The 15646-nt window shown below is 51.3% G+C and overlaps 1 protein-coding gene across 5 annotated transcripts in view; it reads right to left on the reverse strand.

Annotated features, from left to right (window-relative positions):
- Positions 1-15646, reverse strand: part of AKNA (AT-hook transcription factor) — a 42457-nt gene that overhangs the window by 26142 nt on the left and 669 nt on the right. For 2 of the 5 annotated variants that reach the window (XM_033123567.1, XM_033123564.1), the window contains exons 2-4: positions 10770-11156; positions 6955-8021; positions 5153-5227 (exon numbers count right to left, since the gene is read on the reverse strand). In XM_033123567.1, the coding sequence (XP_032979458.1) occupies positions 5153-5227; positions 6955-8021; positions 10770-11043 (1416 nt within the window). In that variant the 5' untranslated portion in view covers positions 11044-11156. Of the gene's footprint in view, positions 1-5152; positions 5228-6954; positions 8022-10769; positions 11157-11432; positions 11451-14143; positions 14228-15646 lie in introns of those variants that run through there. The other 3 variants (XM_033123565.1, XM_033123566.1, XM_033123568.1) reach the window with 3 other exon arrangements.

The following is a 15646-nucleotide window of genomic DNA, read 5'->3' on the forward strand; positions in this document are numbered from 1 at the left end:
AGGCTTCATCTTCATTGACACCACCACTCAGGCACTCAACAAACATGCCTGTAATCATAAATGCTACCTTTTAATGGAGCCCTTGGGTGGGGACCAAACACTGGGCTAAGGGCTTACATTTCATTTCCTCTTTATGGTAGTCCTAAAAGGGAGGCAGGGCAGGGACCATCATCCCCATTTTACAGAAGAGAAAGCTGAGACTCAGAAAGGTTAAGTCACTAACTCAAAACCTCCAGCCAATAAATCCTTGGCCTGGGATTATAACTTGGCTTTGACCTCAAAGTCTACAGTTTTTATATTAAGAATTTTATTAATATTTGTTATAATATAACCATAATATTATAATTAGTATAATATTTAACATACAACAAGTATATTATAATGGTATAATAATTAATATTTGCTAATAAATGTGAGGGTGAAATTCAGGAAATCAAGAACACAGTTAAACTTAGCTAGTTTGCAGTTTAACTCACTGCATAGCTATCTAGCCACCTGTAATTAGACTTAGTTTGCTGTTCGATCCATCCTGATATTCATCTGTTTTTTAATTGTTTTCCCCTCACTGATTAACTGAAGAACTCTGTTCCCTTTCTCAAGTAAACCCATACCTCGTTAATTAACAACATCCTAACCTGGGAAAGAGCAATTTCTTAATCCTCAGGCATCCAGACATTGGAATCCAATTTACAACTTCTTGCAGTATTTACTGGTGATGCATTAAAGTCTCAGGCCGCTATGGCCGAGTCCGCGTCCAGAATCTGGAGATAACATCATCTTCAAACAGACCAGACCACAGGAAGGATGTCAGCCCTCAAACCTGCCTGACTCCCCCTTTCCTCTATAAGAGAAACTAACCTGAAGTGAGGTGCAGCTGTCTGTCTATCAGGCTGCCCTGGCAAAGGAGTCTGCCAGTATTTCTCTCTTCCTAACTTTAATAAAAACTTCCTTTGCTTTCCCACTTTGTAGAGTCTGTGAATGCTGTCACCTTTTGTGAACGCCCAGGGGTTAATTCCACACCACGACAATAAAAACATTTCCAATAATAACTATTATATTGATAATATCAGCAATGAATGGCTGTTTGAGTGAATTAGAGTAAATCCACAGGTGAATGAACTACTCTCTCAGATACAGCAGATCTCTATCACTGAGGATGGATTTCCCGTGGATATCCGGGTGTGTGAGAGAGAAGTCTAGAGTCAGGCTGGTGGCCAAAACTCAGAATTAGAGAGACCCACATACCATACAGTGGTTTAGAGCAGCGTTGGCAAAAACTATGGTCTGATTTTGTGAATAAGATTTTAGTGAACACAGACATGCTCGTTTGTTTACGAGTTGCTTTCTGGCAACAACTGCCTAGTTGAGCGGTTACCATAGAGACCATGTGGTCCACAAAGCTGAAAATACTCACTATCTGGCCCTCTGCAGAGAAAGTTTGCTGAGCCCTAGTTCAGCGTGGGAGCTGTGCAGAGCCTGGATTAACCTCTACTTGTGAGTCCTAGAGCCGCTGACTTAACTAAGCACCGCTCTGTATACAAAGTGAGTGCTCAGTAAACGCAGCCACCACCCTCACATCCATCCCCACCATCACCATCACCATCACCATCGCCATCATCATCACCATTATCCCCGGCACCACCACTATCACATTCATCACCGCCCTCACTCCCAGAGGCAGGGCCCTGGGAAAGCCACTCCCCTGTGGGTGGTGCCTTAGTGCCCCCTGCTCCTTAAGATGTCAGGCGGTTTACCTTACCGCCTGCTGCTGCCCCCAGGTTATGAGTGGGCAGTTCAGGGTGGGCCTGGTGAAAGGAGCTCCCTAGCTCCGACAGGCAGCCTCTCCCTGCTTCAGCTGCTCTTTATGTCCTGGTCCTGGCAGAAAAATCTGCTCCAAAGTGAAGGACAATGACCCTGCATTGCTTGGGCACCTCCCCCCACAACCCCATACCCCCACTCCGCCTCCAGCTGCCTCCTCCTCTTTCAGGCCCAGGCTCTGATGAGAACAAAGCTGGATTTTAATAATCCCCTTAGCCATCTGCTCAGGCCTGCTGGTGGGGGCTTGCCATCAGCACCCCTCTTCTTCCAACCAATGAGACCCAGATCTGGGGGAAGCCCAGCCCTCCATGTTCTTCCTGCCCCTCGGGTCCCTGCCCCCAGCCTCAGGCCAGGCCCACCAAGGCCCAACCTAGGGAGCAACAGGAACTAGCAGCTTCCAGCACTGAGGGCCCCCCATTGTTTCAGGAATTAGAGGATCTTGAAGCAGGGGGGCCAAAGCCTTGTGCAGATGCCCTGAAGAGGGGAGCTGAGGGGAGCTGTGGGCAGCTGCTGAGCTGTCTCCCAGCTGACATACCTGGGCCCACCCCTGGCTTCAGAGCACCCCTTTTAAGCCGGGGTGATCCATGATGCTCCCTGAGGCTGGACTAGCTCCCTCAAGGGGGTTAAGCAGTGAGTGTGGGAAACTTTGGGTTAAAAACTCCCTCTTCTCTGCACAGATGGGTTTCCCACAGCCTTTAAAATGCTAATGGGCTTTATGAATGGGGCAAGTAGGGGGAGGGAGTGGAGAGAACAGGAAATGTTTCCCCAGCTCCTCTGAACACACAAACCTCTCTTGCCTCCCCCACCCCTTCCCCACCCCTTCCCACCTCCACTAGGATTTTCTGGACCAACTAGGGCTCATCAGAACATACACTCTACGAAAGGCAGTTTTATGTCATCCCCCTGTTCTTTCTGGGGTAACTTCTAGTCTCCTCAGCCTCTCAGATCCCCCAGCAGCTGAGAGGCAGCTGAGGTGGGGGACTGAAGCTGGGGGAGGTGACAGACGAGCACAGTGAATATGTGAGGTCACCAAAAACTCCGGATCTCAGTTAGTGTAGAGAATAGAGCCCAGAAGTAACTCCTGACCAGCCCAGGCTCCCTGCCCCCACCCAGTCCGGATACAGTGGTGCTCCCAGGCCAGGCAGTGGGACTCCCCAGCTGTAGAACCGTCAGAGTCTGGTTGTGCTAGAGACTCGTATAAATAGTGGGCTTTGGAGCCAGACTGCCAGGCTCAACCCCAGCTCTGGCACCTATTTATTGAGTGATCTTGGGCAAATGACTTACCCGCTCCGTGCCTCAGTTTCCCCAACAGTAAATTACTTAGGACTGGTCAGTAAACATCACTCATGAGTATTGTTATTATTACTATAACATCATTATTCTGCCTCATCCCTAAGTGTCTGCCACAGACCCGGTGCCAGGGCCCGTCAGGCTCACCCAGGCATGGGAAATCAAGCACTTTAGAATCAAGCAGACCTAGGTTTAATCCTCAGCGTTTAATCCCTTACCAGCTGTGGGACGTTGAGCACACCACTCCACCTGGCTGAGCCTCAGTTTCCTCTCGTGAAGAGGACCAAATGAGGTGACGATGGTATGTCCTTAGCCTGGGCCTGGCCCTGTTTCACGGCTCCCCAAAGGCCAGTCTCTTTCCCCGGGGCCCACACTGCTGCTGGCTACCCACTTCCAGGCCTGGCCTGGGTGCCCAGGGCAACATCCCCAGCCTGGCCCTCTCCTACGTGTGTCCAGTCTCCCCAGGGCGCTCTGATCAGAGTGAGGGGCTCAGCAGATCCAGGGAGATCACTCCCACCAGCCCGGCCTGAGGGAGCAGGAACGCTTCCACCTCCCTCACAAGGGCTCCGAGCAGGAAGCCTCTCCATGGTCTCCCGAGTCGACAGAGCTCTGGGCAGAGTGAGAAGCCTGGCTGTGCTTCCCATATACTGACTCATTCTCTTAACTGAGTACAGGAGGAAGGGAGGAAAGGAGGTGGGAGGAGATGCCTCAAGCCTCTGCTCCTGACCATGACCTTTAGCAGGCTCTGCCCCTCTTGGGGTCCCAGTTCCCCCATCTGTAAGATGGGGAGCTGAGGGTTTGGGCCTGATGAACAGTTTCTTTACCCTCAGAAATTCTAGGACTCTGCAGCCATGAGAATGTGGTTTCCCCGGAGAGGATGCCTCACCAAGCTCCCTCTAACTGTCCTCCCCAACTCCCCTGGCCCTTCCACCCCTGAATCTTGCTCAGCAGTTCAGAGATGTAAAGAGGCTTAAGATGCCAGGTGGATCCTGTTGGCTTCCAGGAGGGAGGTCGGGTTCAGCCCCTTTACAGACGTGTCCAAGGAGGTTGGGATGGGAAGGGAGCTGCCTGTGTGTGAGGCCAGCGTGGGGACGCAGAGAACTGCTCCTAGGACAGGGCCCCTTCCGTTTTCTCATCATGGCCGCCTCCGCCCACACTTCACAAAGGCATTTCTAGATGGCTGAGAACAGCATTGTGGCAGGGGAAGGGGTCCTGGAGCATCACAGGGGCAGGCCCACGTGGGGGTCCTGAGAGAGGAGGCACGGGAGAGGAAGGGTCTGCATCTCTGCACCTCAGCTGCCACCCCCTCCCTCCACTGCTACCTGATGGGGCAAGAGTAGGGTGGGAGGAAGGCAGGAAGCCGCAAGGGGCTGCCACAGGTCTCACTTCCTGCCTGACCCCAGAAAAGGGGAAGATTTCATATGCAGAATTCACAGACTCTGCCCAAGTCGGGGTGGGGGCTGGGCAGGATGGCAGCCAGCACTATGGGGTGGATGGATTTCCCCTCCACGTTCCCCCTGCCACACACTTGGCACTCATTCGCCATTCAGTCAGGGGATGAGGGGAGAGGCTGTAGTGAATGGTGGGGAAGAAGAAAGGCAAAGTTGTGATTGAGGAAGGATCAGGCCCAGGAAATAAGCACCAGGGGCTGAGCAGAAATTCTGTGCTACTCCCTTGAGGCTCAGAGAGCCCAAGTAACTTCCTTAAGGTCACAGAGCTGATCAGTCATGGATTCAGGAATCAAGCCCAAGGGGATCTTACCCCAGAGCTCATTTAGAAGGAGAGAGCTTCTGGTGAAAATTCCTGGGCACCCTAGATTCTAGGATTCAAGGTCGTCAAAGCTCAACAGTAAAGGGGACTGAGCTAGGAGACCACCGCACAAGGTTACAGAATGAGTGACATTGTCATAAAACAAGGAAGGATTGAGTTTCACTATCCCTAGAGTCTCATGCAGCAGGAGGCAGTGGCCCCTCTCGAAGACTATGGGAAAGTGTCATCTCCAAGGGGCCAGGGCCCACACCGCCCCCCAAGCCCAGCCAGGTACCTTGGCCCCCAGGCGCAGCTGGTCAATGGTGTTCTCGGCCTCTGCATACTTGGTGAGGAGCTTGTGGTAGTCCTCCTGCAGGAGAGGGAGAGCAAAGCAGTTACCCACCCAGGCTCCTTGCTGTGAGGCTCATCATAGGGAACCCGCCCCCAAAAGGGGCTTCTAGGTTCCTCAAAGTGAAAGAGCTCAGTGATGGGAGCGGAGCAGATCTTTTCAGGCTCACATGCAATGCAGACCTCCACGGTCAAATTCTGGAATGTTAGAGGTAACAGGACAACTCATCCACCGTCCCCTTCCACCAACCCAGTGAGTCATGGAGGAGGGCTTCTGGGCTGCTTTACCTTGGTTCCAAAACCCCATCAGAGAGGACTGTAAGTACTTGCTTCCAAATTCCCTGCCCATCTCTGGGCTCTGTGGGTAAGGCCCACATCTGTCTTCCCCACTGCCCTATTTCCAGCTTAAGTAGTATGTGCTTCATAGGTAATTTTTAATGGCTGAATGAATGAATCATCAAAGGTCTCCTTGGTAGAAAAACTGAAGACTTGAAAATTACAGTTACATCTACTCAGTCACTATTTGCCTTAAAACTGAAGAGTTTCATTAAAACAAGTCATTACAGGGGAAAAGCAAAAACAAATGTCATTGGTCACCTTTGAAGGATGCTAAGGAACTGACGCATTGTTCTGAAAACTGATAATTAGAAGGACGGCATCAAGCACTTCTCCCATCTTTCCCAAATGAACAAGAATGCAGAAGGAATGAGAGCACTGGATACTACCATCGGTCACCCCAAATGAAGGACTGAATCAAGGCAATGACCATCAGAGGCCGCTCACATCAGATTAGAGGGCAGCAGGCATCCCCTGCCTCCTGAAGGGACCACCCATGACTTGCGGTTGCCCCATACTCCCTGCCCACATGGTGCTCATGGCCGGGAGGGGAAATAAACAGGTGATTACAACCTGAAAAAAACCTCTTGCTCTTAACTGACAATATGCAGGACAAAGAGAGGACAATGGGACAGAAGAAGAGACACCAAAGGATGCATCAGCAAATGGGAGACTCTACACGACAGAACTGGTTCCTCAACAAATAAATTACAAGGAAGAAAAATGAAAAGAAAAAAAAAAAGATGGGGGAGAGACTTGAAAGACACATTGCCCAAATGCAACATGTGAGCTGTGTTTGGATCCTGATTCAAACCAACTGAAACAAACAGGCCATTTAAGCGACACACACGGCAATGTGAACACTGACTGCATATTGGATAATATTAAGGAACGGGCGTTAACTTTTAGGTGTGACGATGGTATTGTGATTTCGTTCAAGGTAGAATGCTTATCTTTAGACATACATTCTCAAATATTTTTGAATCATATGATCTGATGCCTGACATTTGTTTCAAAATACTCCAGTAGGGTGAGTGGGGAAAAGGGTGAAGCCATCGATGAAAAAGTTGCCAGGGGCTGGGTGATGGGTATATGGGTGGAAGCCAGGTGACGACGGAGACAGGAAGACTCATTATACGATTTTCGCTCTTGTATATGTTTCAAATGTTTTCACAGCAGAAGTTTACAACAAACAAACACGGACTATCCTTGTAGCATGAGAGCAATCACTGTTCTTTTTGAGCAAAGGGCTAGGGACTCATCATGGCCTGGGGTACAACCCTCTCTCCACCAGCAGGGGGCTCCTGGCCCAGCCCGAGGTCCCCCTCCACCCCCGCCATTCCAACCAGCTTCCAAACCACCCAGGCCAGCCGATGCCTTGGTGACACACCTTTAGAAATGAGTCCAGCTTACCTGGAGCTGATGGACCAGCTTGGTGGCTTGTTCAGGCGTCTGAAATTCTTGAGGTACCCTGGTGATGGGGTGGGAAGGAGGTGGGTCCTTTCCCAGGCAGGCTTCTTCACTGCTCAACAGCACCTCCTGCACAATCTCAGCAGGTGACTTGAAGATCAGAGGCCTCTCAGGGTCCCTAGGCCGCCTGCTGTGGCTCCTAGACTTGGGGGGGCGGTAACTCTCATCTTTAGGGAACCTCACCCGGGGTCCCACCTTGGAGAAATCAGGGAGCGGGTAGTTCAGTCGCCCCTGGCCGTACTTGGGGGCATCAGAAGATGAGTGGCCAGCCAGAGTGGCTCCCTGCCTGGGTGTTGGCCTGTCCTGCTGAGCCGGCCTAGGCGGAGGGTTCAGGGGGCTGATGGAGCCGGTGAATCGGGAAGGCAGCACCTTAGGTGATATCCGTGTCCGCTTCCAGCCTTGGTCCCCGGGCTGAGGGCAGGAGAAGCTGGTAGTTTCTCTCCTCCATCTATGTGCAGGACACTGCAGGCTCTGGGGTGGGGTTGCTGATGAGTCCTGGAATTCCGTGGGGGTTGCCAGAGCGATGCTCCCTCCAGTTGTGTCATCTGCGTGTAGGAGGCGGTGGCTGGGGCTCTGTGGTAAAGTTTCTGTTAGGGCAGTGGGCTGGGGGTCATCAGCTTCTCCTTCCCAGGTAGAATCAACACTCTCACTAGGGTGGTCGAGGCTTACAGTCCCACTGCTCCAGGACCTTGCAGGGCTGAGGTCAACAGTTGGGTTGACCTCAGAATGTTCTGGAAGTTTGTTTCCACTGGCTTGTTTGTCAGAGGCCACCCGAGGTGTGGCCTGATCCCACCTCAGAGCCATAGGGCTGGTGCTTCCATTGTTTTCAGAGCAGAGACCAGTCTCAGCCCCCAACTTTGGGGAGCTCTTTCCAGCTTCCTCAGCCTCATGATCTCTGAGGGCCACATCTGGCTCCTCTTCTGTCATGTCTGGTTGAGGATCCTGTTTGGGGAGCCAGTTGAGAGGCAAGTTGGAACTTTCTGGGCTGTCCACATCCTCTGCTTCAAACTCTGGAAAGACAGGTCATTGCTTAGTATATGTCAGGTCTGGACTCACCATGGAATGTTGCCTAAGTCATTTCACCCCTCCCAGTGAGCCCCCACAGGCCACGTACTTACCTAACACCTCCTCCAGTTGTCTCAAAGGTCCTCCAAACTCAAACCTCAACCCTGGTTGTCCCCCATGTTTCCTGTCTCAGTAAATAGCAACACCATCCCATCCAGCTGCACAAGCCAGAAATCCGGGAGGCACTTTGCCATCTGTCTCCCCCAACCCTTTAATCAAATCCGTCACCATCACCTCCTTACAGAGCTGTCAGACTCACGTCCTGCTGCTCTAAAGCCCACTACCACGCCCTCTGCCCCAGACAACATCCTCTCTCACCTGGACCTCTGCAGGAGCCACCTCGTCATCTCCTCAGTCACCCCTCATCCCGCAACTGAAAACATCACTATTTTCCTGTTGTTCCCAGGATACAGCTGAACCTTTAAGATGGTTCCAAGGTCCCTGCCTCCAGCCCCCATGAGCTCTCCTGATCTGCCTCTCTCCAGGGTGCCCCTCAGTCTCTCCCTGCTCTAGCCATGCACCTCCTCTCCCACCACACGGCCTCGCACATGCTGATCCCTCTCCCAGGGTCCTCTTTCCCTCCCTTGGCCAGTTAACTCCTATTTGTCCTTCAGGCATGAGCTCAATCTTGACCTCAGCGAGGAAGTCTCGGATCTTCCTTAGTAGGTCCAATTCTCCCTTAATAGGCTTTCACGGGATTGAATACCTTTACTCTGAAATATTTATCCCAACTGCAGTTTCCCACTTATTCATGTGATTGTATCATTAAAAATTTTCTCCCCCACTACACTGTAAACTCCATGAGGGTAAGGACACCCTCTCTTTTCATTTACTATTGTATTTGCAGAGTAGCTGCTCAATACTGGTGGACTAAATGGAAGGAAGGAAAGAAGGAAGGGAAAGGAGGACAATAAGGTATGCAATGTTCCCAGAAAATGGATAGTTATTGTACTTATTACATAGTGGGTGCTCAAGAAATACTCATCCATCCACCCACCCACCCACCCACCCATCCATCACCCACTGACCCATTTATCCATCCAGTGATGCACCATCCATGCAGTCAAAGTTTACTGAGCACCTACTTAGTCCTAGATCCTATGTCAGCCTCTGGGATGGAGCCAAAGCTACCTGAGACACAGTCTGCATACCGCCCAGCACAGACTCTCTGCTCTGGCCAGATGCACCGTTGTCATAACCCTTGTCTCACTCCCTGCTCTCTTATGCCCTTTCCCCTACCCTTGGTACCTCCAGATCCTTCAACTCCTTAAAATCTCCTTCAACAAGTCTCTCTCGTTTAGAGCAGCACACTTGAAGTCCAGAGAGGTTAAGTATCTTGGCAAAGATCACACATGGCTCAGAGCTCTCCCGGACCTAGAGCCCAGGTCCTAGCCATGGAGGCAAGTTAGTTTCTGCTACTAGGGTTCATGCAGTGGGATGAAGGGAGTGGGCTTTGGAGCCGGGGGGCCCTGAGTTCGATCCAGGCTCCTCTGATCCCTCACTGGGAATCATGGGAAAGGAGCTGACCTCTCCGGCTGTCCTTCCTCAGACTGGACGCTAGTCCCTCCTACCTGTCAGAGGATAGTGAGGAGGGAAGGAGACAAGTCCCAGGCTCTGCCTAGACCTGCACCTGGCACACAGGAAGGGCACAGGACATGCCAGCAGGTGTTACATCATAGCAGGGAGTTACCAGGTGACCTCAGGAAGAGATGCCCCTGCCCTTTGATCCTGGTGCATCCCATTCCCTGAGGGAGAGCTCAGACATGGCTCCCTGGAGGGTAGCTGTGGGCGAGCCTGACATGAGGACCTTTGGGTCATGGCACAACCCACTACCAGCCTAATGGCTTCTTACCACTCATGGGGCCTGCCTGAATTGCAAAATCCTAAGACAGGCATTTCATTTGTACTCAAAGAGCAATAGCTCTTCCTATTCCCAATGGTATTATTACTCCCATTTCACAGATGGGGAAACCAAGATTCCGAGAGGAAAAGGGACTTACCAAGCCAAACTAGGAGGCTAATCTAAGTTGGTCTTGATACAGAGGGAACAGTTACTTTGGAAAACAGGGGATGCCAACAATACCATTGCTAACCGGAATCTTACAAAATCTTAAAAATAAGCATAACCCCTGGACCAAGCAATTTAAATTACCCAGGTTATCATCAAATCCAATGTACAAAGATGTGCTGATAACATCCATCTCTGCATTATTTATAATAGTAAAAGAACAGAAGCTACCTAAATGTCCAGCAGAAAGAGACTAGCTGAACAAATTTCAGAATATCCACACCATAGAATTCCTAGTCAGGCATTAGGAATGACTTGTGCAAGAATATTCCATGAGCTGAAAAAATGTTCATGTCTATTAAATTACAAAAAAAAAAAAAAACAGGTTACAATATAGTTTCTAAAATACTGTTCCATATTCATATTTCCTTTGCATATATACATATGGAAAAGAGCCACCTGATATTAAGTAATATTTAGTTTTTCCTCTTTTTGCTCATGCTGTCTGATTTTTCTGCAATGAAGAATATTACTAACATAATTTAAATCTTTAAAAAAATTTAATTATAGACTTCATAGATTTTAATTAAATTTTTTGCTAAAACTCCCTCCCACTCCCCACCTCCCACCAGAAAGTGGGATGATTGGGGGATACCACTGTGAGGTTTGAGGGAGTCACTCTCACCCTCTTCCGTAGACTCTCCTGATTCGGAATCCTGGCACCCATCAGGCTGTAGCTCCAGGCCCCACTCCAGTGGCTGTAGGCGCTGCTGGGCCAGGCGGAAGTCCTCCAGGAGCTCAGGGCTGGTGGCATCGCGAAAGGGTCTTTCTTCTCCCCAGCTGTGTGGACCACTCTCATCAGCATCCTTTCCCTCCTCGGCCCAGGCCCAGCGCCGCCGCTGGGGCCCCTTTCCCAGGCCAGGCTGGGCCCAGTGGACCTCCGTCCCTGAGCTGGCCATTAGGCCTGGTCTGCGCTTCACCTTGGCCACTTCATCTTCAGGAGATGGAGCTGCCACTATGGGCACCAGAGTCACCACTGGCTCCTCTCAGCACCAGCCATCCTGCCTGAGGCCTGTCGGGGACACCATCAAGGAACAGCATTAATCCTTGAGTCCCCTCCTTTCTTTAGAACAAGAAGTTACCAGCAGGAACTCTGGGATCAGACAGCCCTGGTTCAGCTCCTGGCTCCATCCCCTTGAAGCTCTGTGACCTTGGGCAAGTCACTCTGCTTTCATTTTCTTCATCAGTAAAACTGGGATAATAATTCGTCTCTCCATCAAGAGTGCATATAATTACCTGAGATACAGGGTAAGGAGCCAGCCTTTAGATACGTGCTAGCAATTGTTACCTTGTGCCAGGCTCTATGTGTGGGTGCAGGGCACCGGCCCAGAGCAATGGGGAAGGATGATGGCGGAAGAGGGTGGTAGCAAGAGTCCAGTGCAGGCCTAGGAAGTCAGAGAGGGTCCTATTTAGAAGCCGCTTCCCCTGAGAACCTTCCTGACCCCCCTTGGGTAAGAATTCAGATCAGGAGTGGGGGGATGGTGAAAGACCATTCCAGTACCCCAAATAATTGAAAACAGGCACTCAAACAAATACACGTATACACACGTTCATGGTAGCACTATCCAAATAGCCAAAAGGTGGAAACCCAAACGTCTATCAACGATGAATGGGTAAACAATGAGTGGTGTACACATACAATGTACTATTAATCAGCCATAAAAAGCAATGAAGTGCTGACACACAATGAAGCGCTACAACGCGGATGAACCTCGAAAACATTATGCTACGTGAAAGAAGCCAGACACAAAAAGTCGTGTACAGTATGAGTCCATTTATGTGAAATATCCAGAATAGGTAAATCATGAAAGAGAAAGCAGATTAGTGGTCACCAGGGACCGAGGGAGAGGGGACTGGGAAGTGACTGCTTCATGGGCACAGCTTTCCTTGTGGGGTGATGAAAATGTTTTGGAACTAGATAGAGGTGGTGGTTGTACAATATTATAAATATATACGACGCCACTGAATTGTTCACTTTAAGATGGTTAATTTTATGTTATATGAATTTCACCTCAGTTTTTTTTAAAAAAGAAGCATTTCAGACAAGGGAACCAGCGAGTACAAAAGCCTGATGGCAGGAGGAGGGCATGGAAGTGGTTTCCTGAAGGCTGTGGTATGGGGGAGCAGGGGCTGGGCGCTTTGATGGCAGAGTGTGGGCAAGGAGAGGTGGTGGCCAGACCCTTGCAGGTCCTGTTCAGGCATCTGAAGGGCGTCCCAGACATGGGAGAGCACCTGCTGATGTGGCTTCGAAGTTCCTCTCTGGCTGCTCTATCCTCACTTCCTTTCCCTCTTTTCCTTCTCTCCCTCTCTTCTCCTCTTGCCTCCGTCTTCCCCATTCTCCTGCTATGGCCCACACTCCTAAAGCACCTCCTCTGTGCCCAGTACCACACGGAGCTCTGGAAACACAAAGCTGACAGAGCAGCAGACATGGTCCCACACAGGGAGTGTGAGGGGCTTCCAGAAGCTCATCCAAACCTGGGAAAACGGATGCCCAGAGAGCAGAGGGGCCTTGCCTGAAGCCACACGTCAGTCAGGATAAGGCTGGGGTACAAGGTCCCCTTGTGGCCCAGGTCCAGGCTCCTCCCTCTCTGCTGTGGAGACAATGGAGTGTAACTCCAAGCCTCGAGGCCAGTCAGCTGTTTGTCCCGGCAGCCTCGGGAGCACTGGGGTCTTGGTCAGAGCCTGATTTGTACTGTTGAGAAAAATCAGAAGGTAACTGTGTCTGCATAGAAAGTGCCCCGGGGACCATGTAGCCGGAGAAAGGCTGCAGCCTGCTCAAGGGCTGGGGCAGGGAGGAACATTCTCCCCCCTCTGGCTGCAACCCCCACTCCTTAGACGGGTGTTCATCCTCCCCCCTCCATGTTCCTCTCTCGCCCAGAATTTCCTGCACCTTACGCTGAGCAACCCTGTGGTGGCACCATATGCTGTGCCCGCTCTTGCCAGCCTGCCCAAGAAGCTTTACCTGCATGTTCCCGACCTGCCCTCACCCCAAACAGCTAAGTGGGTCACAGGAAACCTATTTTTCAGATGAGAAAACCAAAACTCCACATGGAATAGTGACTTGGCCAAGATCACCCAGCTGCTTAGTCACAGAGCAAGATGTGGAACTGGCAGTTTTGGCCCAGGGGTCTCCAATTTTTCTTTTTTTTAATCACACCACTCATCAGTAAAAATATATATTTGCTGGCATACCTAAAATATATTTCCTATAACTTTATATACATGTATTCTCATGCTAACACATTATGTGTATTAGAAACAATATATTCAAAAAAGGAGTTTTAAGATACAATAGAAAATAAATGTTTTGAAAGGCCACTCTAATCCTTTTTCCCTACCCTGGGGAGGACGGGGTGGAGGGGAGAGGGCCGTACCTCTCTTGGAAATCCTGCCAGTGGGCCTTAAGCTCGAGTGCTCTTAAGAGTCCTCTACGAATTCAGATTCCTAGGTCAACCCTAAGAAAGCCAGATTAGTGACTCTGGGATAGGACCCAGGAATCTGTATTTTAAACCAGTGCCCCAGGCAAGGCCCGCCCGTTAGGTTGGCTAGGCCTTCTGGCTCCTGCTACTATGGCAGGTGTGAGAGGTGCTAAGGGCTGTTGCATTATTTCTGAAACCACTGCCGGAGGAAGGGGCCAGGGACGGCATGTGGTTTTTTTTTGATTTTTTTAAAGGGCTTTTTCTAGCCGTGCCATAGAACAGCCTGCCAATCACAGAGGCCTCTGGGGCACAAAGAGGAACATCCTGTCCCCTGGGATGAGTCAGTCCTCACAGAAATCTCACCAAGGGAGGCTGGGTGTCGGAGGCAGCTGCGGTCACTGGCTGGAGTTTTGCACATGCGCACCAGGCCCGCAAACCTGTTAGCCTCTCCTGAGCAGGACCTCTGTCTTCCACGCGGGCCATGGCCCTTGGTGCCACGGAGCGTGGGACTGATCAGTCAACAACATATATGAGTGCCAACCGCGTGCCAACCTCAAGCTGGGCGAGGACATGCACTCACTGGGCTGCTGTGAAAGAGAAGCGGGCTGGGTGTCCGGAGACCGGGTTCCAGGCCAGGGCTGCTGCTCCGCGGTGACGGGCTGGGCTGAGGAGTTCCTCGCTGTAAAATGGAGAAAACGCCACCGGCTCTTGCTACAGGAAGTGGGTATCGCCGCGTTGGGGCAGGCTGGCAGGTGGCTAAATGAACTTGAAGGTTGCTTGTTGGCTTCTGAGGGCAACAGCCTCAGAAGTGCTAACCCCTTCCTCCTCCCTGGGCTCCCATTTCAGAGTAATAAAGATACTGAGCACCCAGTGGGTGCAAATTAACTTTAAAAAATCCTGTGACCTGCTACTGTATGCCAAGCACTGCGTAAGACACAAGAATACAGAAACGAGGAAAAGCATTCCCCAGTTTCAAATGAAGGTTGGGGAGAGGAGGATGACAGTACAGAAGGGTTATTGAAGAAAGAAGCCTTAAGCTGGGCTTGAGACACAAAGAGGGTTTGGGGGGAGAAGAATGGGGGAGGGCACTGCGGGCGGAGGGAACAGGACAGGCAGGCAAAGGTCTGAAAGTATGAACGGAGCCTGATGAAGAATTACGGGCAGGGGTCCTTGAACACCAACACAAGGCAGGGTTGTTCTAGTCAGAATCCATGAAGGCTGCAGGGCTGCTCCCAGAAGTCAGAGGGGTTGGGTGAAGGCTCCAGCCATGTGAGCTGGGGGCTGAGTCCAGGAAAGCCCTGTTAGCACCAAGTCCCGTCAAGGTCTGGGCTGCCAGCCCAGGAGAAACTAGCCTCACAAGGAAGCACCAACCCCCCCCATACCACCCCTGCTCCTTTTGTACATCTCCCCCCTTCCATCACCTCACCCCTACCCCTGGCTCTCTCAAGGGTCTATGAGACCCTTGTGGTCTCTCTCTCCGGTCCCTGAGTGGGTCAGCCACCCCCACTCAGTGCTTCTCTATCCCCACAGCCACTCTGAAACTGAGGTCCCTTCTCTTTATGGCGCCATCTCCCTAGTTTTCCTTTGCCAGCCGGAGCCATGCAGCCCGCCTCCCCCGCCCCATGCCTTCCGAAGCCCCTTCCCATCCAGCCAGGGCTTTCCAGGGATGCCCATCCTGCTCCCTCACTGACATCTCCCGGATTTGGGAATAGAGCCACAGAGAGGTGGTGGGCTCTCACAAGACGTTGCAGCCAGGATGTGCGGCCCCAGGATTCAAACCCAGGGCCTGTGACTCTGAAACCAAGTCCATTGCACTTGAGAGGAGGGCAGGAGGAAGGGGAAAGAAGACACCCTGTATCAAGTGGCTTGGCTCCTTCAAAAAGGATGGGCTCTTGGGGTCAGAGCCCCAAACTTGACTGCCCTCCCTGACCAGTTGGCCGGGCATAGACCTGTTATTCTCGAGAGGTTCCTGCCAGCAGTGTAGAAACTAGACCCACGAAGAAGCATCAACCACTCCCCTCTCCAGATGTACCCCTGCCCTCCCGCCCCCAGCTCTCTCTAGCAGCGAGGCCCAGGAGAAAGA

The sequence above is a fragment of the Rhinolophus ferrumequinum genome, chromosome 12 (assembly GCF_004115265.2).
Source record: "Rhinolophus ferrumequinum isolate MPI-CBG mRhiFer1 chromosome 12, mRhiFer1_v1.p, whole genome shotgun sequence".
NCBI lineage: Eukaryota > Metazoa > Chordata > Mammalia > Chiroptera > Rhinolophidae > Rhinolophus > Rhinolophus ferrumequinum.